Below are 26272 nucleotides of genomic sequence, written 5' to 3'. Positions count from 1 at the left end.
AATTTACTAGAGCAATGGTAAATCAATACTTCTTAGAGAATATGTAAATACATTCATTTTGCTGTGTAACTTCTAGAATCTTTAGACATGCCAAGCTATTAGCAAAAATGCCGTTCAGCTTAAGCGTTCTATATTCTATTACTTGACAGATGATATTCTAGGGAACAGTCTGGACTAATGCCAACAGACTTAGGAATCTTTAAGATTCTAATAAAGATGATCATGACCAAAGTAAGCTTCTAACAAAGAATGTATATGTACAAAGGACCAACTCAATTTTAACCAAAACAGCTATCTTCTAGCATCATAGCCCCTTCAAATCTTCAATGCACATGATTTCTCTTACTCAGTAGATGTTTATATAGTGCTAATCATCTGCCAAATACTACTCTAGGCACTAGAAGTAGAGGCAATGAATAAACCAGAGAAAAAGCATTACAGTCTAATTTATGTTGGTTGGGTGGATTAGGGAAAGGGAGCAAAATATAGACAAAAAGAAAGAAAAAAATATTTTGTAGTAAGTTAGCTGGTGATAAGTGCTAAAAAGAAAAAAAGAGCAGTGAAGAGAATTAGCTAATGGCATTAGCAATGCCACTGGGTCATATAAACTGCCAATAGAATACATTTGTATCAGTCTGCATTTGTAGCTCTGAATTCCTTTTAACGCTACAAGACTACTTCATTATGTTTTCTAGTATAGTATGTCAGAGCATTTTCATATTGAAATATGAGAAATATCTATTGTTTTTATAAGTTATTTTTTGTTTCTCCTTTATATTTCATTTATAATGATTTTTTTGAAATTACACATGTAGGTAGTTTCCAGTAACCATAAATTTCATATGGAATAGTACAGAGGATGTTATGAAACACTGTATTTATTACAAAAGGCAATGTTGGGGCTGAAAGAGTTAAAAGCCATAGTATAAAGTCAAATGCCCAACTAAGATAAGTTGCCCTATCAAAACTGTCTTCTTTGACACTGGCCAATTTTTTGCCTTATTTATTTAGGTAACAAGTATTCTTTTAAAAAATGTAAAAACTTTAGTGTTTGATCATTATTAATTTCTTTTTTTTCTGAATTTTGTGACTTCCAGAAATGTAAGTATTAGTTTGGGCATAATGGTATATAAGTAAATAATTCTGTAGCATCGGAATGCTTTGTAGGGATTGAGCAATTCTAACCATTATTCTTATAGCCCAAAAGATGATAATAGATAAGTAAATCTCTAGTATGTCAGATAATAATAAATGCTATGGAGAAAAGTATAGCAGCATAAGAAACAGGAATGCAAGGCATGGGGGTGGGTTTTGGTATCTCATATAGATAGGCTATAAAGAGTTGACAGAGAAAAGGGTGTAGAAATTTCAATACAAAAGCATGTTTTGAATATAAAAACATTCATAAATTAGAAGTGCCCCGTACTGTGGAATTTGAAATAATCCTCTCGCGAGATTCCTGGATACAAATTTGAGTATTAGGGTTGCTCTTTGTGTTCTCTTTTCCTAATTAGTAATAATATCATACAGTGGTATGGACTGGATTGCTTACAGAAGAGCTGCACATATTGTTTCAATCGATTGTCAAAATAATCTTGGGAAACCGGCAATGCAAGTTGTATCATTTCTATTTTCACGAGAAATAAACTGAAACACAGGTTAGGAGTCCAGGCAAAGCCACAAGGCTACTGAAGTATTCTGCTAGGAATCAGGTTAGGAACATTAAAGGCAGGGAGGCAGCAAAGAAAGCAATCTGGAAGAGTAAGGACATTTTTATCTTAGGATTTTACCAGCAAAGCTTCTGACAGCAAGTATGTTGTGGTTCAATGTATACACATGCAAACATTTTAATAAAAATCATACTAACATTGGTGAATTTTCATAGGTAAAATGAATTTTGGAATATACTCTATTAAGATATTTTAATTCCATTACTAATTTCTATTCAGTGGCATTAAAGATACTTTCCTTTTATGTTCATATTATTGAAATTATTTTATAGATATTGAATATTTTCTGGGTAAATTTTACAAAAAAATTTTTCCTAATCTTAGCTCCTTTGTTGTGATTTTCTACAGGGGCAAACATTACTAGTAACACCTATTTCCCAGGTCTCGATATTTCTAATGTTACCGATACAAATCTTCAGTTTATTATTTGTAATAAATTATATGCATTTTAGCAAGTTTTAGGGGATTTAATGGGATTGATAATTTCTGTTAGTAATTTTTATTACAAAATAGTTTATTAGTTAACCTGTTAGAAAATTTTAAGCAACTTTTCTCACATTTCAGAATCAATTTATGAGTAGTTTGGTTACTGATTACTACAAATATTGATTTTATTCCAAATCACTTTGTTTACCCTGAACAAACAGTCCAGTGTATGGAAGGATAAAAAGGACACATTTGGGTCAAGGTAGCAGACTAAAAATGCCCAACTTTCTTTCCCAAAATCAAAAGCACCAATTTATGTAAAAAATTAGGTTGGGGAGAAGTTGGATAGGTAAAGTGTGAGGGGATTTTAGAGGTACTATAATGTCAGGAAGAGGACATGGAGACATTCTAGTAACTTCTGAGTAAGAGCTACATTATAGGAGTCTCCTGTAAATTCTTAAAGGACAGAAGGTTGTCTTAGACTTCTCTACATTATTCGATACATTTATAGAATGTATTAGGTCCTCAAATTAATACAGTTGATCTTCTGTTCATCAGTTATAAAATTTAACTTAGTCTATCATTACCTTTTTTTTTTTAAGATTTTATTTATTTGAGACAGAGAATGAGATAGAGAGAGCATGAGAGGGGGGAGGGACAGAGGGAGAAGCAGACTCCCTGCTGAGCAGGGAGCCTGACGTGGGACTCGATCCTGGGACTCCAGGATCATGACCTGAGCCGAAGGCAGTCGTTTAACCAACTGAGCCACCCAGGTGCCCAAGTCTATCATTACCTTAAACATATTAATCAATATGTTTCTTCACATACCTTTTCTTTCACAGGCTTTATTTCTGCCTCATCCACCTTTCTTTCCACTTGGCTTTCTAGCTTTTTAATTTTCTTTTGGAGTTCTTCAATTAAACTTTGTTTATTATCTATTAGAGGTTTCCCCTGAAATATAAGATGTATTTTTACATTTTACAAGTAAAAAACTATCAAACAAAATACACAATATTCCAATTACAGAAACTTTCTGAGGCTATTGCCATCTTTTCTAAATGCACTGTTGATATAGAACATAGTAGCTACTTCTGCATTTTAAAAATAGGCTACTCTAAAACGACAAATACAACAGAGGTCACTGAATTAGCTACATTAATCAAAGTGATCTGAAAGCTAGTTTTAGCAGTAATATAGATGAAATTAAAAAGTGGGAATAAACCACTACCTATATATTTTAAATCAAAGACATTACCCCAATAAAATATAAAATCACCTGTAATCCACTGGTTAGTCTTTTAATTTGCCTTTTCAGTTCATCATTCTCTTGATCAATTGCATCTTTCTCTCTAAGCATTTTATTATAGGCTTTTTGTTTTTTTTGCAGTTCATTGGTTAAATCATTCAAATTATCAGTTAGTGAGTTTTCCCTGTTTTTACTTGTTTTAAGAGCTTCTTTCAATTTTAAAAGATTTTCACTTAAATCGTCAATTTGTGACTGCAAGTAAAGAAAGGTTTAGTTCATAAATCTTCATCAAATATCAACAATAAAACAGAATACATCTATTACTTAATAAAAAGGAAGTTTCGATCTAAATTTTTATTAAATTATTCTTAATAATACTTATTAAAAAGGTTTAGTTAATGATTATTAAATTAAAACTTATTAAAAATAAAGTTTCAATCTAAACTTTTAAGTTCATGGGGGAAAAAAACCCACTAACAACCTGATTTAATGCTGGCAATTTTGGAAACAAAAATTCTAAGTAAAATGTTTCTTAATTCTGTCAGGAAGAAGTAGTTAGTAATGGCATATCCTTTGCTAATCTCTAAGATGATGAGTACAATCAAGACATTTATATTACAAAAACCGCATGTTTTGTTTCAATATCCAAGTTTAGATATTTATTTGAATTACTCACTTAGTACATACTTCTGTACTTGAGAGTTTGAGCCCCACAGTGGGTGTAGAGATTACTAACAAAAAAATAAGTGAAAAAACAAACAAACAAACAAACAAGCCTAAGTACAATCCAGTCCCTACAGAGTTTAATGGTGGTGAAGAGGACATACAAATAAATTGAGTAAATCAAAATTACAAACATATAAAAAGTGGATTTTTCATTTTATGCAGAATGTACTACATGAAACTTTGTGTGAAGAAATTTAAAACTCATTATGAAACCTATGTTTTGTAAAAAAATTTTAAATCACCACATCTAATGACTGATCAGTAATGAAAACAATAAAGTACTTAGCCAAAAAATAAATAAGTAACTTCAAAAAAGGCTTCCGAGTCAGGCAGCTCTATGGATTAAACGTCAGGAACTATATAATCCCCCTAAGTTATTTCAGGAAGAAAAAAAGGAAAGCTAATCAACTCATATTATGAACTAGCAAAAATTAGAAAATTCTGATAAAAGAAATAAAACAAAACAATGAAATCTACACACTTACTCACTTATCAACATAGAAACAAAAATTCTAAGTAAAATGTTTCTTAATTCTATTAGGAAGAAGTAGCTAATAATGGCATATCCTTTCCTAATCTCTAAAATGATAATCAGAGTGAGTACAATAAAGATTCTTATTGTTCAAAAATGAGGGACGCCTGGGTGGCTCAGTGGGTTAAGCGGCTGCCTTCGGCCCGGGTCATGATCCCAGAGTCCTGGGATCGAGTTCCACATCAGGCTCCTTGCTCAGCAGGGAGCCTGCTTCTCCCTCTCTCTCCCTCTGCTTGTGATCTGTCAAATAAAAAAAAAAAAAAAAAAACACCCCCGCAAAAAACAAACAAAAAACCCCAAAATGAATATATATATATATATCCACCAATAATTCATTAGAATAAATTCCCTATTCATTATCAAAATTACTATATGTCAAAGTGGCTCCTCTCCCAATAGCAATTATAAGGTATTTTGTTATACTGATGTATGTGTTAGGTTCACCTTTAGTTCTTTAGTATGTCGATCAACAATTTGTTGAACATTGAGATTTGCCTCTTTCTGAGAAGTTGCAGAAATAATACGTTCTTCTGCTGCTGCTGTCATTTCTGCCCGGAGTTCCAAAAGTGCTCGACTAAGTGCCTAAAAATTATAACATATGTACTTTTTAAAAAATTAGTATTTTATACAAACAACATGTAATACAAAAAATTAACATGCTTTATTACTTTTAACTATTTTCCTAAAATATCATGTGTTTATACAAACATAATTCACAGCCTAACAGTCCAAATTTTTCAAATGAATTTCCTTTAGTAATTGCACTCAGTTCTTTCCAAATTGAGTGTGAGAGACTTCAAAATCTTGACAATAGTAATTTTGAGAACCCAGCATTAACACAAGACATTTATATTACAAAAACCGCATGTTGTTTCAATATCCAAGTTTAGATATTTATTTGAATTACTCAGTACATACTTCTGTGTGAAACTAATTGAATTTATACAAACAAGGAAAATCATAGGATTAGAAAAAAGGCTTGAAATTTGCCAATAAATTTCCTAAGCTAGCACAGAAAAACAGCAGCACCTTCTAAATCAATTGAGTATATCAAATCTGAGATAAAATTTAAAAACTAATACATTAGATAATCCACTGATCAACTGCTTCTCAAAAAACTCTCTCTCTGACCTCCTTCTTTAAACTTTCCTCCTCACTGTCGTATCTCCCTCCTGCTCCCCAAAATTGTTCAATTATTCAAATTGTTCAAAATAGCCTTAGTAGCATTAAAATCCCAGATAGAAAAGGAGAGAAAATAACAGGATTAAGATATCCCCTTATTTCCTATTGATAACTCACAAATCAAACTGATGACAACATAAAAAAAAATTGGACTATATCTGTACTTAAAAACACCAACAAATGGCTATTAAAATGAATTATCTTGAAAAATTCTGCTTAACAGCATAAGACAAAGCTCATACTTTTATTACAACAGAGAGATATACGCTATCATCTTTTACAAGTCTTCTCTAAAAGCAATCTATTACCACATATATTTCCTAAATATTGGTAATACTCTGTTGTTACCTACTTTTTGTTGTTTCTCTTTTAAGGCTAACTGGCCCTTTAGCCGTTCTACTAGATTTCTCATTGTAGTTGTTGGAGCTCTTGAATTTGCTTCTTTTTGAGCCTGAAGTTCAGATTTTAAACTCTGTGACTCCTTTTGTGAGTGGGCCAGAAGACACCTTAAATCCTCGACTTCTGCTTTCACTTTTTTCACTTCATCTGCATGGTTTTCTTGGAGCCTAATGTAAGCAAACATATATATTTAACGGAGTGGTTGCTGCAATTAATACTTCGATGCAAATTTTATAAAGAGCAAATGTTTGGCCCTAAGTATCCTTACAACCTAAGTCTTGAGTCAAATCAAAACAAGAACAATTCTTTGTTCACATCATTTAACTCTTAAACTTAACATAAAATAGACTTTTCCTTTTAGTTTGTCTACTACTGTTGGCAATGACTGCATGAAGTAATTTTTGGCTCTAGACAATATAATGAACAAAATCACACTTTAAATACTATGTCTCCTGCAAGCTGTACCAAAAACTGAGGTTACCTCAAATAATCAAATTGTGAAAATAGGAAGTTTTACTAAAGAAAACACACAGATCTATAATTTCTTAAGGCACATTAAAATACACATATCAATGTGCACACTGAAAATAAAAGTATAATTTTAGTGAACATGACATGATAAGGTAGAAAACGACTCAAGTATTTTATGTGGCAAAATCTATATATACAAGGGTATTTCAAAGGATGGTTATTTTCTACACCCAGGAATTATATTCAAAAGCACAAGCAATTTTATATACCAAAACATGACAGAAACTTACTACACCAAAAATAACACTTCATGTATAAAATTTAATACAATGGGGAAAATTAGATTGAAAAGATACCAAATAGGGCACCTGGGTGGCTCAGTCAGTTAAGCGTGGGACTCTTGATTTCGGCTCAGGTCATGATCTCAGGGTCATGAGATCGAGCCCCCTATCAGGTTCTGCGCTGGGCGTGGAGCCTGCTTAAGATTCTCTCTCTCCCTCCCCCTCTGCCCACCACCCCACCCCCACCTTGCCCCTGCTTGGGTGCAGGCGCACTCTCTCTCTCTCGCAAAAAAAAATAATGATAATAAAAGAAAAGATACCAAATACTATTGCTGATTCTCTTTTCTTTTAGAGAATAATTTCTTAAAGTGGTAGCTTCTTAATAAAGCAAAAGTATTAATTTTATCAGAGATACACTGGATAAGTAGGTTAAGAATAAAAAGTTCTACTAACAACTTCAGAGCTGGAATGGAATTATAAAGTCAAGTAGTTCAACTTTCCCCTTTTTTCAGATAAGAAACAGGTCCAGAGAGACAGCTCTGTTAGGTAGTAGCCAGACCAGAGCTGTGGAAGGAACACCCTCAGGTAGAGTCCCAAGTCCCTGAAGGGGAATGATGGAGATGTGAGCTGGGGCAAGGATGGTGATGATAATAAAAAACAAAACAAAACAAAACAAAACAAAACAAAACAAAACAAAACAAAGCAAAACAAAAAAAGCTACACATTGTAAGCCCGGGAGCTCAACATCCTGACTTTGTGGCTTCCAAGGCCTTGGGCCTGACAGATCACAAGCCACAGGTGCAGAACCTGTGCTCTCTCCTTCCACCTCTTCCCAGGGTAACCCCTAGACTCACTATAATGTATTTGCATTGTGGGCACAGCTTCCCCCCACCCCCCGCTTGAGAAGGGCTGCCAAGATGGTTCTGGTACAAACCTTGTAGAGTCAAAAACTCCCCCTCCCAACCTGCAAGAGGATTTTCCCAAATGACCGGAAGCAGCCTCCATTAGAGATCACCCTGCTTATGTCACAGCAACTCCAAGCCCAGAGAAACCCAATAATATCATTTCAAAACAACCTAGGGGAACATGCCTGCTCTCCCACTTTCACTTTAATAAAACTGCTTTGTGCTTGCTACTTTCCTTCTGGCGGTCTTTATTCAAGTGCTGATCCCCATGCAAATATCTTCTCATGGGGAATCCCAGGATGCAGACCTCCACTCACACAATGCAGACACTCTCTCATTCCTAACAGTTCTACAGTGATTACAAAATACATGAACTATAAACCTATTTTAGGTTTAAAATCTGTATTCTGATAAATTGGTTGAGCAATATTTAGAATCTCTAATACAGAGAATGAATCTACTGTCACTATGATTAATTAACAGAATAATTTTTTCATTCAAGAAGTATTTACTGAACCTCTATTATGTGCTAGAAACTGTTATAGGTATGTAAACAAAAGTTTTTATATTTATATATTACTTTACAATTTTAAAATTACTCTCACATACAGTATCATTTGGCCTTCATAAAGGAGCCAGGGTAACTACTGTCATTTCCATTTTATAGATGATGAAACAGGATGCTTTAATTAAAGAGGTTAAAAACGAGATTCTAGAACAAGAATCTTGAGCTGGCTCTTGGGCCAGACTGACTAGATTCAAATCATGGCTTTTCCATCTCCTCTTAAGGTATGTTAGGGTTCCTATATGAAAAATGGGGAGAATAAACTATGTCATAGTCCTGAGGATAAAAATGAGATAATATCCATAAAGTTTTTAGAACAGTGCATGATACAGCAAATGCTTACATTTGTCCTCACGACATCATTATTACCATTTGCCTATTTTTATAATACATTCCTAAAACTTACCTTAATTTGATATTTTCAAATTCTTTGATTTTTAATTCAGTAATTTCTTTTTGTCTCTCCAAATCTTGAGATACTTTTTTTAGTTTGACCAAAAGTGAGGAGAGAGAATTATCTTGTTCTGCTACTGTCTGTTCCATCTCAGCCAGACGAATAAAATGTTTGTTGGTTGGAACTGGAGTAGGGGATTGTTTTATTAAATCCTAGGAAAAATGAATAAATTAGCCATGAGCATGTATGACTCAATACCATACTTATTCCATAATTTTAATTTGCCTCCTCAGATGATCAAAATATAATATCTAATCTAAAATTTAACGATATTTAATAGCCAATGACAAGACAGGAAAGAGAGATCTTATTCTTTGTATTCCCAGCATTGAGCAAAGCACCTCCATGTAGTGGACAATCAATAAATGTTGATTGAATTCATGAGTTAAGGCTCAAGAATGCCAAGATTTGCATGTTAGGAGATGAAAGATAGGCCCTTTCACACATACAGAAGACAAAGATCAAAGGAAGCAAGTATGAACTGAATTCAGAATAAGAAAAGTGGTTAGATATTGGTAAACTCACAATGAACACAACTTGAAAAGAAAGACTGAGGTCACATCATGCAAGGTTTTGAGTACATGGCTAAGGAATATAAACATGATTTTGTAGGCAGCAGTGAGCTACTAAAGATGTAGATATAGGGAGAAAAATGAGCTGTGTTTTTAGAAGACTATTCCAACAACAAAGGTAGAATGGCTTCTATTCCAAAAAAAAAAAAATCATGAGAACTAAATTTACAATTATGTGGTCTCAAAAATCATTAAAAAATAGAACAAAGAATCTTACCCAAGCTGTTTGTTTGAATTTATTGAGTGAACTATCAGACTGTAGTTCTAATTTATGATGAAGAATATGAAGGTCTTCCTCATGCTTCTTAACAATTTCTCTTTGTTCCTGTTTATAGCAAATCAAAACTGCATCTTAAATTATGACTTAAGTAAATTCACATTCTAAAGATCTTAAATATTTTATTACCTTTAACCTTCCAAAATCCCTATGAGATAGGGAAGGAACAATGTCTGCAAACACACACACACACACACACACACACCAGTATGCATTCCCCTAGTACATGTTCAAACTGATAAATCCAGCCTTAAATCACAACTTATTCTTAATATTAGAATAATATGTATCCATCACCTTTTAACTTGTTTCTAGGAAGTTTTTTAAATATTAGATTTTCCCATCAACGTTCTAGCAATTTGGATTGTCACTGACTACTAGTGTGATAGATTTCATTCTAACTTATTGCCTCAATCTTTACCTATAAACTCAACTGATATTTTTCAAAATCATAACGGTTGCACCATGACAGCTATTCCTGGTTTAGTTAGTCCATGAGAGAAAGATAGACATATACAAACTGCCAGTTTTACTGACAGATCTGTAATCCAATCATGTGAAAGGAAAAATTCTGAAATAGAATCATTTGAAAGCAAGAAACGAACTACCACTTCAGGGCAGAATAATATTTGGCATTTGAGTAAAAAACATGGTAATAAATAAAACAGCATAGCATAATATCAACATACCTCTCTGGCTTTTTCCAGAAGATGTTGATACTTCTTTAACACTTCTTCCTTTTGATTTAACCTTGCTTGCATATTTGCAATGGTCTGCTGAGCAATTTTCAGTGTGTGCTGTGATTTTGGCTCTATCTCTTTTCTGCCTAGTTCAGCTATCAGCTTTTCACGTTCTGCAGTGGCAGGCAATCGAAGCCTCAGTTCATTGATTACTTGGTCTCTTGACAGAATATTTTGCTCTGCTAACCGTAGAGCAGATTCTTTTTCTTTTAGTTTCTGCAGTGATCGAATTATAATAAAATTATTAAAGTATATTTTTTCTTTTAAAAATGCTTCATCTGGATTTTGGTCAGATTACTTATAAGCAAAAAAAGGAGTTTCACTTTATTTTTTACATCATACTTATATTGATGATACTATATTGATATTAATAAGGTTATATTTCTTATATTTCCATGTGACAGCAGTTATCTGCACCCATGTTTATTTATTTAGAAGACTATTGCATGTGTTATAAACTTCACTGTTATGATGAAAATAAAATTTAATTAACCTTAATTAAACTAGAAATGTGTGGTGATACTAGATTTAGAAAGGAAATGTAATATATCATTCCTTTTATTTTGGCCCATTGACTATCAGAGCCCTAGAAGAGTAGTCCATAGAAGTCAGCTGAGTATAAAAATTGGAACTTTACTGGCTTAAGTCAATGAATCACCATTATAAAATATGTAGTTTATTAAAATAAAACAGGAAAAATGTTTACTCTTCAATAGGATTAAGGCAGATATTTTAGATCAAGTAACTCAGTGGCAGTTCACATAAATGTCAAATCTTACAATTACCGAAAAATAATCTTAGGTTTCCTCAACTGATTAAAAATGGACAATTTTACTTACAAAATTTTAAAATGCATTTATAACGTTTAGATGTAAACCAAAATGAAAATCACCTTCAGTTTATATTATTTTCTGTAAGTATAATGTAAGTATAATGCTTATTACTACTGATCAGTGTGCCCAAAAGTGACAAGTAGTGATTAAATGGGCAGTAAATTTGGGGCGCCTGGGTGGCTCAGTCGGTTAAGCGGCTGCCTTCGGATCAGGTCATGATCCTGGGGTCCTGGGATTGAGCCCCACGTCCGGCTCCCTGCTCAGTGGGGAGCCTGCTTCTCCCTCACCCTCTGCCTGCCGCTCTGCCTACTTGTGCTCTCTATCTCTCTGTCAAACAAATAAATAAAAATCTTAAAAAAAAATAAAAATAAATAAATAAATGGGCAGTAAATTCAAATTAGCCATATCTGCTGTTCTTTACTGGCTATTAAAAATATTATAGTAGAGTAGAAAAGGAGATTGGAATTAGCAACAGATTCATAATTCTATGCTTCACCTCTGTTAGAAAATATTTAGAAAATTCCACAAACATATCCAATAATACACAAATAAAAATGCAAATCCTTCTAATTACCTCTTCTAGTGATTTACAAGTTGCCCGTGTTTCTAGGATTATTCGAACATTCTCCCTAATTTTTCGTAGAGCAATCTCAAGTTGATTTGGAAGGGGCAAACTAGGGTCTGGCATTGATCCTGTAGCTTCTTCAAACTATTAAGAAATAGCATTTTTTGGAAAAAAAAAAAAGCAGTTACATCATTAAGAACAATACTGTTACAACTGTATGACAAGGACATAGCTAAACCCCATTTATATTTGAAATATAAGAAGATAATATCAATTAAAATTCCATCTGACTTTAGAAAACATTTCTGTTGGTTAACATCATAGGTCATGCTACAGAGTAGCAAACAGAATTAATCATTCATACCTTTTGTGCTGCTTTTAGTATTTCATTTTGCTGATGGTCAAAAATGTCTAGTTGACGTTCCAGCTCAACTTCTCTTTGGTCCCAGGCCATCTGCCTTTCTTCATGAAACTGTACCAGACACACACAGAGACACTCACCAAGCATATAACAAAAGTGTTTATATACATTTTCTTATTTAATCCTCACAACAACCCTTTGGGGTCACTATATTCTCATTTTATGGAAAAAGGAAGCAAAGTCAGAGAGATTTAAGTAAGTAATTCGCCTAAGATCGCAGAGATAGAAGATGAGAAGTCAGGATTTCAATCTCTCTATGTACCCATCCATCCATAACATTTAATGACATGTACTACGTGCTAAGCATTAGTCGAGGTAATATGAACATAACAGTAAACAAAACCAAGTCCCTTTCACCTTGAAACTTATGTACTAGTGAGGGAGAGACAGTCAATAAATATGTCAGAGGGTGATGAGTGCTGGAGAAAAAGGAATCCCTATTTAGGGAATCCTGATGGTAGGATTTACAGCTGTATACTGGGTGCCTAGTGAAGGGCCTCACTGATAAAGTAAGACATTTGAGCTAAGACTTGGAAGTAACGAAAGCATAAACAATACAAGGACCTGAGCTAAGAACACTTTAGGCGGAGGGAACAACATAATTTCTAAGGCAAGCAAGCATGAGCTTGGTGAATTTCATCTGTCTCTAAAGTATACGTGCTTTACTCTACCAAGCTGCCTTCTACACTCCATCAGTGAGAGCCAGTTGAAATTCGTAACTGTGAAAAGTCAAAAAACTAATATCGAAATAAAAACTAACTTACCAACTAAATTTATGTGTTGTTCCTTTTAAGTTTAAAACTACCATTATGGGGTGCCTGGGTGGCTCAGTTGGTTAAGAGTCTGCCTTTAGCTCAGGTCATGATCCCAAGGTCCTGGGATAGAGCCCCACGTCGGGCTCCCTGCTCAGCAGGGAGCCTGCTTCTGCCTCCCCACCCCGAACCCTGTGCCCGTGGTCTCTTTCTTGCTCTCTCTCAAATAAATAAATAAAATCTTTAAAAAAAATAAAACTACCATTACAACATAAGTAAATACAAATTTTTTGAAAGCCTTAGAAAATAAGAAACAGTATTTTGTAAGAAAAATAACAGGAGCTACATTCAATTAAGAAAATAATGCAATTGCTCATGCAATATCCTTATGTTTAGCAACAAAAGAGCAAAATAAATATAAAATGAAACCTTGTTCTGCTGCACAATTTCCTCCTCCAGACTGCTGATTGTGTGCTCATATTCAGAAATTATATTATTCAAATATTTTATTTCTTCTTTATCCTTGACTAATTCTCGATTTAGTTTAAGCTCTTGAAGACGAAGTTCTTCTATTTTCATATGCCAACTGATTACCTAAACATTTACAAATAATATGTACACATGTAAACACTACCTATATAAATATTTCTCCATTGATCCTAATAATTTTAATTGAAGTTAATATATATTCTATAATAAGATAAAAATTATCCTTTGTTGAGGCACAAAGTTCATTTAGAATTTTCATGCTCTTCTAAAAAATGTGTGACCTTAATATAACATTCTTCAAATGTTTCTATAATGTTTACAAATAACTAAAGTTAGTATTAATACATATAAACTTTTCTAGAGTGTTTAAAGTTCTTTGATAGTATACAATCTAAGCCTTTCTACCAAAACCGTTGTTTAGAAGAGTCTCATTTTACTTTTACAAATAGACATTCAAAAAGCCAAAACTCTTAACTTATAAAATCTACAATAATAACTTATAATTGGAATTTTGGTCATATAGTAAGCATTTTTCAGATAGCTACATATTAAGAACTTAAAATTACTATGTAACTCTTTTGGAAACACTGAACTGAAAGTCCATGTTTTACCTTTTGGGCTCCCCTGGCATCCTTTAGAGTGCTTATTAACTCTTCCAGCCCCTTTAACTTTAATTCCATTTCCATTGTTTTGTTTTCCATATTTCTATGCTCTCGTTGAGAATTTTTCATCTCTTGCATTATCTTCAGTTTGTCGTTTTGTAATTGAATCATTGTTTTAGAGAACTTTTCCTGTTGTGCCAAGGGTAAAGCTCCACTAAACTGTCGTCGTAGAGACTGAATTGTTTGGCGCAGGTGTTTTGCTCTGTTTCTCCCCTCCAAACGGGCATAATAGAGAGCCTGTTCTTTTTCATCAAGTTTCTGCTCTAAACGCAAATTACAGGCCTCTGTCTTCTGTAGTTTAGATGTAACTGACTCCAACTTACCAAGAGCAGTAGCCTCACTAATTTGAAGGGAGACGATGTGTTGGTGCAACTTGGCAATCAGTGCCTTTTCATCAGACTGCGCCTAACATAAAAAAGTATATATTTATAGTCAGTTTCAAGTTTTTCTAATGACACTTATCATGGATTTAAAAACACAGATTACTAAATAAAATTTTAAAAAGTGTGGTACATGAGATCCTATAAAAATCTAGCCTAGCTTTAATTAAATTTAATTTTAATTATCAAAACTTGTTAAAGAAAAAAAAACCCAGAATCAAACATATTTAAAATCCAAATCTGGCATCTAACTTTAAATAAAAGTTGGCATATTACTGCTTTTTTCAACTTCCATACATAAATAACAATACTGGTATAACACTAATGTGGACAATTTTTTTATCCTAAAAAAATTTATAATGGCAGAATATGTGTGTGAAAAGCTACATATTAATACAAGAGAAAATACTGTTATCAAAGACTAACCTAACTATTTCTCCTCAGGTCTTAACTTTGATTAGCGGCCAGCACAATGTATTTGTAGGTATTTAAATGCTTTTCTGTATCATGAATGATAATTCAAATTAAAGAGTTTTTCTAATCAGGTTACAATTAACAAGAATAAGAGGTTCTATTTGATATATTCTCTCATTAAAACTGTAAAATGGCCCGGGCACCTGGGTGGCTCAGTCGTTAAGCGTCTGCCTTCAGCTCAGGTCATGATCCCAGGGTCCTGGGATCGAGTCCCACATCGGGCTCCCTGCTCTGTGGGAAGCCTGCTTCTCCCTCTCCCACTCCCCCTGCTTGTGTTCCTGCTCTCGCTGTGTCTCTCTCTGTCAAAAAAATAAATAAAAATCTTAAAAAAAAAAAAACAAAAAAAACCTGTAAAATGGCCCAACATTTAATGTGAATTTAGGAAAAAGAAAAAAAATCTATTTAGAAGAGCCAATACTGTACCTACCTGATAGTCTAACAGTTGCATTCTGACAGACTCTACTTCCTTTTCCCTGGACTGTTGCTGTGCATTCAAAATTTCAACTTGTCTTTTGGCAATATCAGAAATCTCTCTCAGTCTAGGAAGTGAAAAGATACTTCAGGAACAATCAGGTACATTTTCTAAGTAAATACCAGTATTTCAGATTTCTAGACTCTTGGAAAAGCCGCTAATTTCCAGCATCTTAGTATCAAATACTAAAGCAGAATTTCCTCAGCTATTTCATGAAATATAATTCCATGAGAGGTTAACATGTGTTCTGTTAAAAAAATACCATTCCCAACATGCCTCTCCCTCGAAAATTCGTAATACATAGTATTGTATGAAATGTTCTGAGAGGTTTTAAAAGTAAATTATCTCAAACTATACATCTACAGCATTTTCCAAATCTATATGGCCATAGAACTCCTCTCCCACACTTTTTTCATAAGATACTTATTATCCTAGTTTGGCAGAGCTAGAATGAGGTGTGAAGTAGGTTTATTTGACATAATTGTACAGTTAAGAATACAGAAATTTAAAATTCCTAGGTTCCCTAGGTGGATTAATATATGTTTTAATTTACACGCTATCAGAAATGTGAAAAAGAGGGGCACTTGGGTGGCTCAATCAGTTAACTGTCTGCCTTTGGTTTAGGTCATGATCTTGGGGTCCTGCCTGGGATCCAGCCCCAAGTCAGGCCCCCCCATTCAGCAGGGAGTCTGCTTCTCTCTCTGCCCCTCCCCACCGTTTGTGCTCTCTTTCTTTCAAATAAATAAAATCTTTAAAAAAATGTAAAAAAGAAAGATTATATGCTTACTACAATTAAAATGGGGGAAGCTTGATGGTAAATTATTAAAGTTCCTACAAGACTACTATTAAAAGAGCACAGAGGTAAAGTAAAATGCATTTTACTTTGGGCAAGAATAATTTTAGTTCACTGTGATAAGTCAGGTTTCCTCACATTGATTAGAAAGTCTCATTGCCAGTTATGTAAGTTTTAAAAATTAAAATATAATAAAATGAATAATTATATATTAGTTTATTTCAAAAGGTGAGGTCTATGAGGTTAAGAGGAAGAATACCAATGGAGTCCTTCATAGTGAAATGGGCTGAGAATAACAGACATTCCCAAAGGGCTATCAAGGCTCCAAAAAACAACTTTATGATGGGCAAGCCATAAAACCCTTTTCATAAATAATTATTTGTCCTTGAGAAATCAACTTATGGCTCCTGTTACCTTTCTACTGAATTGACAAAAATTATCCAGAATGAGTACACAGCATCTACTTGGCACACAGTATTTATTTCTTACATATATTTTGTGTTCCAAGTGAATACATTATTTCCACATGTAAAATAAAAATCACAATGTTACTTTAGGGTTATTAAGTATAATTATATGAGTTAATATATGTTTAATACCTAGCACAGTACATAGTACTCAATAAATGTAAACTGAAGCAAAATCTGAATTTTTCATATTTTTATAGCAATCTTATAGAACAAGTAGAAGAGACAGATACTAGTACTCTCTTAAAGTGAAGAAACTAACATTTATTCTTTTTTTTTAATTAAAAAATATTTTATTGCTGGGGCACCTGGGTGGCTCAGTTGGGTAAATGTCTGACTCTTGATTTCAGCTCAGGTCATGAACTTAGGGTCATTAGATCGAGCCCCACATCGGGCTCCGCAATCAGTGTGGAGTCTGCTTGAGATTCTCTCTGTCCCCCTCCATGTCCCTCCCCCTGCTCGTACTCTGTCTCTAAATAAATAAATAAAATATTTTAAAAATATACACATATTTTACTGCTAAAAAATGCCAACCATCATCTGAACTTTCAACGAGCCATAATCTTTTTGCTGGTGGAGGGTTTTCCTTTAATGTTGATGGCTGCTGATTGATCAGGGTAGTGGTCGTTTAAAGTTGGGGTGGCTGTGGCAATTTCTTAATATATTTATTTTACTGTATTTTATTCCAGTATAGTTAACATACAGTGTTATCCTGGTTTCAGGTGTACAATATAATGACTGAACACTTTCATACATCACCCAGTGCTCATCCCAAGTGCACTCCTTAATCCCCATCATTTATTTAACCCAACGCCCCCCCCCCCCCGCCCAACTCCTCTCTGGTACTCATCAGCTGTTCTCTATAGTTAAGTCTGTTTCTGGGTTTGTCTTTCTCTTTTTTTTTCTTCCTTTGCTCATTTGTTTTGTTTCTTAAGTTCCACACATGACTGAAATCATATGGTATTTGTCTGTTTGTGACTGACTTACTTCGCTTAGCATTATACTTTCTAGTTCCGTCCATGTTGTTGCAAATGGCAAGATTTCAACCTTTTATGGCTGAGTAATATTCCAATAATTGGAATACTGGAATATTATTCCACATATCACTTGTTTATCCATTCATCTATCAATGGACACTGGGCTGCTTCCATAATTTGGCTATTGTAAATAGTGCTGCTATAAACATAGAGGTGCATGTATCCCTCTGAATTAGTGTTTTTGTATTTTTGGATTAAATACCTAGTAGTGCTATTACTGAATCATAGGGTAGTTCTCTTTTTAACTTTTTGAGGAACCTCCATACTGTTTTCCACCAGTTTGCATTCCCACCAACAGGGCAAGAGGGTTCCTTTTTCTCCACATCCTTGCCTTCTCCACATCCTCGCCAATACTTGTTTTTTGTGTTTTTGAGTTTAGCATTCTAACAGGTGTTAAGTGATATCTCATTGTAGTTTTGATTTGCATTTCCTTGATGATGAGTGATGCTGAGCACCTTTTCATGTGTCTGCTGGCCATCTGGATGTCTTCTTTAGAGAAATGACTGTTAATTTCTTCTGCCCATTTTTAATCAGATTATTTGTTTTTTTAGGTGTTGAGTTGTATAATTTCTTTGTGTATTTTGGATACTAACCCTTTATCAGACATAAGAAATTTAAATTTAAATAAATTAAATGACTACCACACTTTCCTCCAAAAAAATATCAGTATGGGGCGCCTGGGTGGCTCAGTCGTTAAGCGTCTGCCTTCAGCTCAGGTCATGATCCCAGGGTCCTGGGATCGAGTCCCACATCGGGCTCCCTGCTCAGCGGGAAGCCTGCTTCTCCCTCTCCCACTCCCCCTGCTTGTGTTCCTGCTCTCGCTGTCTCTCTCTCTGTCAAATAAATAAATAAAATCTTTAAAAAAAAAAAAATATCAGTATGTGGAAGAACTAGGCTGCATAGGGTCTGAATTCCAAGTTCAGTGCTTTCTGCAATACTATTCCTGGACTCTGAAAAATATGAATCTTGGGAAGTTATTTCCTCTTCAATATTATTATCTATGCCTGTTAAAAACTAATCTTGTTAATATTATTTAATCTTGTTCTTACAAAAAAAGAAAAATAAAAACGACCAGTATCAATTCCACGAAGAGTTTTACCCCAAACCACTGTAATTAGGTTTCTTAAAGACGAATTAGAGTAGACACACCTAATAACTGAAAAGTCTGGATGAACTTACTTTGACACTTCAACTTTTAGTTCCATTTCACGCTTCTCTAATTCTAGAATCCGTTGCCTATCAGCATCACTTACTGTCTTGCTCACACTATCAGCTAATTCATCTCTTAACATCTGTTCCACCTTCTGTGCTTCCAAATTGATTTTGGTAAGCTAAGAAAAAAATAACAAAAAAATGTTCAGATATATCAGTTTTTGGTGAGGTTTTCCCTTTCAGTTTAGCTTTTACCATACTGCAGTTCTCTTTACTTGGCATTAGGCAAGCCATACTGAATTGGGTGTGATGAAATATTAAGAATAAATTGAAAAGGGTAAAGAGAAAGAGTCAGGAACACATTATAAAAACTCTGGTTATACACCAACCCACCAAAGTCATTTATATTAGACAACTCACAGTCTAATATTTGAATCTCTGATTTTCTTAAATTTGTTTGAAATGTGGTGCATGCGTTATACTTTACTTCAATTATATCATCTATAAATAAATACAAATGAGTTAATAAAATCTTATTAATATATATTTAGTGACTCAGTTAAACAAAATGACATATGTTTAAAATATATACTAATTCTCAAAAAAATATACAAATTCTCAAAGTAAACATTACAAGAGTTCTTTTTTTTTCATCATTGTTGAATATTTGCAAACTATATTTATTGCCATCCAATTTAATATTTCTGACTATATCAAAAAAGTCTAAAATTTACTATTAAAATGTAAAGTCCTGAGAGCAGAGATTACTGTCTATTTTGTTTCCTGCCCTAACACCAGCCCCCATACAGTGTGTGACAGGCACTCAATAAATATTTGTTAAATGAATGGATGGTAGTGGAAGGGAACACCATTATTAAGCAAATAATACCTTTTTGCATTAACTCTAATGTAATGCTGATGAGAAATAAGAACTTATTCACAGAAATACCTGCTTTCTTTTTAAACATTTCAGATTTAAAAATACATCTTTTATTCTTTTATATATACATTACATGAAGCACAAGCACTATACTACGTTACTTCAAAAATACAAACTAATCACTCACAAAATACAATGTCTAACATGACTAATTCTTACTCTAACTGCATGATAAAAATTATATCAAACCTCAGCAAATTTGGTTTCCAATTCAAAATTACGTTCTTCCATTTGCTTTAATGAAGTCCTCACATGTTCATACATTTTTTGAGAGTGTTCAGCCCGCTGCCTTTCATTTAATTCCTTCATCTCCAGCATAGTGATTTTTTTGGAAATAGAAACAATTTCACTGTTGGTTATTGATTTCTTTGCCTTATCCATGTTTGATTCATTTCCTATATGCAACAATACTAAGTCAATCTCAAGCTGTTATCAAAATCATATCCCAAATATTTTAGCCATTATAGACAAGGATGCAATAACATGGTTCCATGGAAAACACATGAGCCTTATTATGACAGACTTGGATTCCAGTCTTAGCTCTAGTCCTGTTTGGATACTGCCTATCCTGTTTCATCTCCCTGGAACTTACATTCTTCATCAGTCATATGATAATAAAAATTATTCCTCACAGAAATTTAGGAATTTCTATAGGGAATCTAGCACTTAATTAAAGAGAGATAGGGTAAAATGAACAGAGAACTTACCACAATTGTATATAATACTCTTTTTTTATATCTTAGGATATAAGATATCTTCTTTCATGTAGAAGCTACATGGAAGTCAATTCACTTTTAATCTCTTAATGAATTAAAAATTGCATTTCTGAAAGTAGCTTCTTTTAGATAATGTTAGGCCCAATGTTAGTCTTCACTTAAAGTACTACATGTCCCAATTACCAATTTAAAAAAACAGCTCTATTTCATAATAGAAACTCTGAATAGCATTAGAGATCTAAGGTCTAGAAAACAAACATACAAAAACACTTTATCCAAAGGAGCAAATTTATTAGAAAATTATAAAGCACAATGCTAGTAAGATAAAAAATTATTTAAATACCATAAACCAGGATAACCATTTGAAAAACTAATATGGAAAACCCTATCAGGAGGCACAAAGATTTTAATATCCTGTGAGACAGTAATATCTCTGTTAGATATACCTGAAGATGTTCACTGCAGCACCATAAGCAATAGCAAAAATAAGGAAACCTAGTGATTTAATCACTGAAACAGTAAGATATTGCATGAATATTTGTATGTATAAGATGATGAATAAAACAGAAATATTTTGACATCTCAGTGAATATAATACAATGTTAAAGTATATATTTTTTCCATTAGACTCAAACTTATATTTTATTTATTTATTTAAGTTTTTATTTAAATTCCAGTTAACACACAGTGAAATATTAGTTTCAGGGGTACAATATAGTAATTCAACACTTCCACACAATACCCAGTGCTCATGTAAACATGGATAAGGTGATATAAAAAATAATAATAGTCAAACTATGAGCTATATAAATTCTTTTCAAAAATTTATTTATGTTTAATGGTGACCTTTTAATTTAAATATATCAAATGATGCATTCCCAATAGAACTTCACACACGGTGGAAAATTCCTAATAGTACCACTAAAATATAGTATTTAAAAATCATCACTAGTCTTGACTGTTAAATGGTTCAAAATAGCTAATGCTTAGTCATAATTTAACATACATGATATCACTAGGAATAAATCTAATTAAATAACTAAAAATCAAATTTTGGTAGAGATTAGCACAAGATATTACTCATCAGCTGCCTGCTAAATTAACTGTTAGGCAGAGTTCGTTTTTATCAAAATACTTCCTTTTCACCAAATATAGAAAAGGAACTATATATGAAAAATATTCACTGTTAGATCTTCATCACTTTATATTATCAGAGTCCTAATACTTACCTAATTTAGTTTCTTGCTCCCAGGCTTGTTCGATAGTGTAAAGTTTTTCCTTGGTAATCTCCAGTTCTTTATTTATAGATTCCATTTGTTCTTTTAGGGATGCATTTTCACACTGAATAAAACAGAAACATCGCTAAGAAACTACACTGTAATTCAGGCTAATACCACAGCAGTGATATTGCCTTAACTTTATATAATATCTCCTAAAACTCACAATCTAGTTTTTTTTAAACAAAATTAGGAGCTCCCCTACATGTAATATATACATACAAACACACACACACATACACACACGGAGAGAGAGATATATACACACATACATAAAGAAAATATTATTTTAAAGTAATCATCAAAATCTCGTGTATCCGATCTGTGGCTTCTCAGCATTAGCTTCTACCATGTGCATTCTGGCCAAGCTAGAATACTGAGAACTTCACAAGCGTAACAATGAAGATTGCTCACTTCCCTGTTTCACACAGATAGTTACTGAGCATCCCTAGCATGCTATCAGTGAGGTGCTGCATGTCCATGGTGAAAAGAAACACAATATTCGGGCGCCTGGGTGGCTCAGTTGGTTAAGCGACTGCCTTCGGCTCAGGTCATGATCCTGGAGTCCCGGGATCGAGTCCCACATTGGGTTCCCTGCTCAGCAGGGGGTCTGCTTCTCCCTCTGCCCTCTTCCCTCTCGTGCTCTCTCTCTCATTCTCTCTCTCTCAAATAAATAAATAAAATCTTTAAAAAAAAAAAGAAACACAATATTCTAGTCTTCACAGGCCTCACCATTTGGTGTCTGTGGGTATGTGTGTATGGCAGGAGTCGGGGAGGGTGTGGAAGGCAGCAGACAGTGAACAGGTAAGCAAACAAAATAATCATTAAAAATGTAAAGATCTAGAAAGATACACAAAGTATGGATTCAGAGAAAAACAAAAGGAGTCAAATCAATATAAAGCAGTTAAAGAAGGTATTAACTCCTGAAGAGGTGGTATTTAAGCTGAAAACTAAGGTATTAGAAGGAGCCAGTCTTGAGAAGAAACCAGCCAGGGGAAGGGCTGATGTACAGACAAATGGATACTCGGATGCAGGACTGAGTTTGAGGTGTTAGAGGACTTGAGCACAGTCAGCAAAAATAACAGCAAAAAGTGCTATGAGGTAAAGTGGGAGAGATAACAGAGCCATACCGGGCCAGGCATGGTATGTCAAGATAAGGAACTGGAATTTAACTTAATATATAATAGGAAACCATAAAGATTTTAAGGAGGAAGTTTTAAACAATCATTCTGAGGGCAATATAGAGAATAAATAAAGGGGTACTCAGGAAAATCAGAAATTAGGAAGATATTGTAAAGTCCCGATGAATAGGGTCCTAGCAGTGAAGATGGAGAAAAGAGGACACGTATGAATGAATTATATTCAGGAAATAAAAACGACAGGGGAGAGAAATGACTAGAAAGCAACTCTAAGGTATCTGCCTTCCCTGAGTAGGTAACAGTAGTGCATATTGAAACAGAAAAGACTATGAGAAGAACAGACATCAGGAGATTATTTTGGATAAGTTACATTTGAGATCCCCTTGAAACAGGAGTTGTAAAGTAGGTAATTCCATTACAGCACTGAGAAGTCAGGCTGGACATATAAATGTAGGAGTTGCCACATAAATTTAACATGCTCATTTATTCTTTGTTTTAACAAACAGAATGCTTATTGTATGTCAGGTATTCTAAGCCCTGGACTTTAATGAGAAACAAATTCTATCCTAGAACTTCTATTGTGTTTTTTTGGAGGGGTGGTAGTTGGAAAAGAAGCCAATATATAATACAGTGTCAGGTAATATGTGTTATGAAGAATGATAAAACAGCATAATGAGGTTTTCTTTAAAGGATATTTTGTAATAAAAAGAAAAGCAAGATAAGGGAATAAAACATGACCTTCTGGTAACAGGCACAATTACAACCTAGGTCTAGGTAGTGTAAATACATAGGAAAACAACAAAGAGGGATTAGAGTGTTTTAAACATTTTTCTACCCCCTTTTTTCTCTTAAATCCTGACTTCCAAGGAGAACTTTGGTCTTGTTCCAGATCCTATCCTCACCCCCACCCTGGCCTTCGCAGCGCACGCACGCTTTTACCATCCTCCTCTCCAATCTTCAATCGTTCTCTCCCTATTCACTCTAAGTTTTCTTTCCTAACTGGTGATGTATTGTATGGTGACTAACATAACATAATAAAATAAAATTCAAAAAATAAATAAATTTTCTTTCCCTCTCCCCTCAAACTTCATTGGTCTCCTTTATTTAAAAGAAAAAAAGTTGGGGCGCCTGGGTAGCTCAGTTGGTTGGGCGACTGCCTTTGGCTCAGGTCATGATCCTGGAGTCCCAGGAATGAGTCCGCATTGGGCTTCCTGCTCGGCAGGGAGTCTATTCTCCCTCTGACCCTGCCCCCTCTCATGTGCTCTCTCTCTCATTCTCTCACATAAATAAATAAAATCTTTAAAAAAGAAAAAAAAGAAAAAAGTTGATAAAACAAATCTTCCTCTCGATTCTACCTCAGCCCATATCTATTTCTCTTTTCTTCTGTCATCAAATTTCTAGTTTTTCTACTGCCTTATCAGCCATTCGAGTTTTGCATTTTCTTATTACCCACTCTCTTTATATTCTGAAATTTGATTTTCATCACCTTTACTCTCAAGACCTAATCACCACATTTGATGACCTTTGCACCATGGCTCTACACCATTAATCACTCTCTCAAGGTCAACATTTATTAGCTTTAACTGTGTGCCAAACAGGATGCACTAAACACACAAAAATGAATTAAGTAGAGTTCCTGACATCAAGAAGCTTATATTCCAGTCAGGGATGCAGACATATCAACACTCATAGTATCATGTGATATAAATACCACAACTAGGTACAAGACAGAGAACTAATATAAACAGAGGGACTTTGTTCTATAAAGATACTTCTGGAAAAAAAAAATGTCTAAATGAAGTTTTAAGCATAAACAGAAATTCACTGAGCACATAAGCTGGGGCGGGGGGAGAGTTTTCTAGACAAGGAAACAGCAGGTACAAAGGAACATATATAGGAAAAAACACTATGTCCCAGAAAACTAGCAGTTCAGTGTCAAAAACATAACTTGTAAGAGTACTTACAGCATCACAGGAGATGACATGAGGTAAGTGGGGGCTAATCATGAAAGGAATTTGACTTTTATTCTTTAAGTGACTAACAGCTGTTTATAGATTTGAAGCAGGGCATCACATGGTCAGGTTCATGTTTAGAATAATCACTGTAGTGGCAGTAAGGAGAAGGTAATATGGGAGATAGGGATAGGAGTAATGGCTATCACAATACACATAATAAAGAATAAAATGAAGACACTGCCAACAGGGATAAATATATATTCAGAATTATAATCGAGATGCAGGAAGGAGAGGAAGGGATATAATTCAAATGCAAATTTTTTTAAATTTTAAGGAAAGATGAAAAATATTCTTTGGAAAAGTAGATAAATAAGTTAAAAATTACTTATTGCTATGTTATCTACATAACACATTTCTTACATAGGATTTTCAAATGCTTCAGAGGAAGAGGGCACAGAACATGAAAGATGGGGAAGAAGTAAAATAAATTATTACCACATCTAAATATTCAAAATTTTCTATAAAATTAACATAATCATCTCTCTTTAGCAAAAACAGTAAAAAGGAAACTGATCATGATTACTTATAGTTAGTATTAATAAATAACTCAGATAATTTTGAGGAGTCATTCAAAGCTATTTAAAATGACATTTGGGTGTACTATTGATTGTGTCCCTCTACACAAGTACAACCAATGAAGCCTCAAAATTAGACCTCATTCCTGTCCTAGGGGAGGATCACAAAAGAGAACAAGTCAAAAGACGTAAGCCTTTATTTCTGAAGGGGAAGATGAACAAAACAGGAGCTGGTTTTGCCTACTGTTAAAGATACGGAAGTCAAGTGGCTAAAAGAGAACTACAGAGGGTTCTGGGCCATATTCACATATTTTTTGAATGCAACTTATGATACTTTATCTTACTTTTTCTTATCTGTACAATAAGAAAGGATGGGAATTCCAGAGTTCATTCACGGTCCAGGAAGAGCCATTCTTGGATATATCATCCCAAGGAACATAATAAGCCAAGGACTATAAGAAAAATATTTGCCCTGGGTTCAGGGGGAAGAGAAAGGGATGGGTACTTAATGATGCTTCCTCTCTTGGTTATATTCCCTATCTGGTTCATGCCCCTTTTTCTTTTTTAAGTGCCTGGGGAAAAGAGGCTTGATTCAATAAAATTATGCAAGTGAACTAAGGGAGGATGACAGGATGAAGTCATCTGGAAATCATTCTGCACCTACCGG

At 34.0% G+C, this 26272-nt stretch overlaps 2 protein-coding genes across 2 annotated transcripts in view; one reads left to right on the top strand and one right to left on the bottom strand.

Annotated features, from left to right (window-relative positions):
- Window positions 1-26272, bottom strand: part of CEP290 (centrosomal protein 290) — an 85219-nt gene that overhangs the window by 21394 nt on the left and 37553 nt on the right. The window contains exons 27-41 of the mRNA XM_034987874.1: window positions 21889-22000; window positions 20133-20338; window positions 19031-19182; window positions 15510-15621; window positions 14178-14633; window positions 13507-13671; window positions 12269-12376; window positions 11914-12048; window positions 10456-10722; window positions 9707-9814; window positions 8870-9069; window positions 6195-6408; window positions 5105-5242; window positions 3433-3654; window positions 2985-3107 (exon numbers count right to left, since the gene is read on the bottom strand). Of these exons, the coding sequence (XP_034843765.1) occupies window positions 2985-3107; window positions 3433-3654; window positions 5105-5242; window positions 6195-6408; window positions 8870-9069; window positions 9707-9814; window positions 10456-10722; window positions 11914-12048; window positions 12269-12376; window positions 13507-13671; window positions 14178-14633; window positions 15510-15621; window positions 19031-19182; window positions 20133-20338; window positions 21889-22000 (2718 nt within the window). The remainder of the gene's footprint in view (window positions 1-2984; window positions 3108-3432; window positions 3655-5104; window positions 5243-6194; window positions 6409-8869; window positions 9070-9706; window positions 9815-10455; window positions 10723-11913; window positions 12049-12268; window positions 12377-13506; window positions 13672-14177; window positions 14634-15509; window positions 15622-19030; window positions 19183-20132; window positions 20339-21888; window positions 22001-26272) is intronic.
- CUNH12orf29 (chromosome unknown C12orf29 homolog) overlaps window positions 1-26272 on the top strand; it is a 60440-nt gene that overhangs the window by 33034 nt on the left and 1134 nt on the right. The window lies entirely within an intron of this gene.

Source organism: Mirounga leonina, unplaced genomic scaffold (genome assembly GCF_011800145.1).
Source record: "Mirounga leonina isolate KUSES-001 unplaced genomic scaffold, KU_Mleo_1.0 Mir_418, whole genome shotgun sequence".
Lineage (NCBI taxonomy): Eukaryota > Metazoa > Chordata > Mammalia > Carnivora > Phocidae > Mirounga > Mirounga leonina.
Note: the sequence above shows the minus strand (reverse complement) of the source record. Positions and strands in the feature narration are given on the sequence as shown.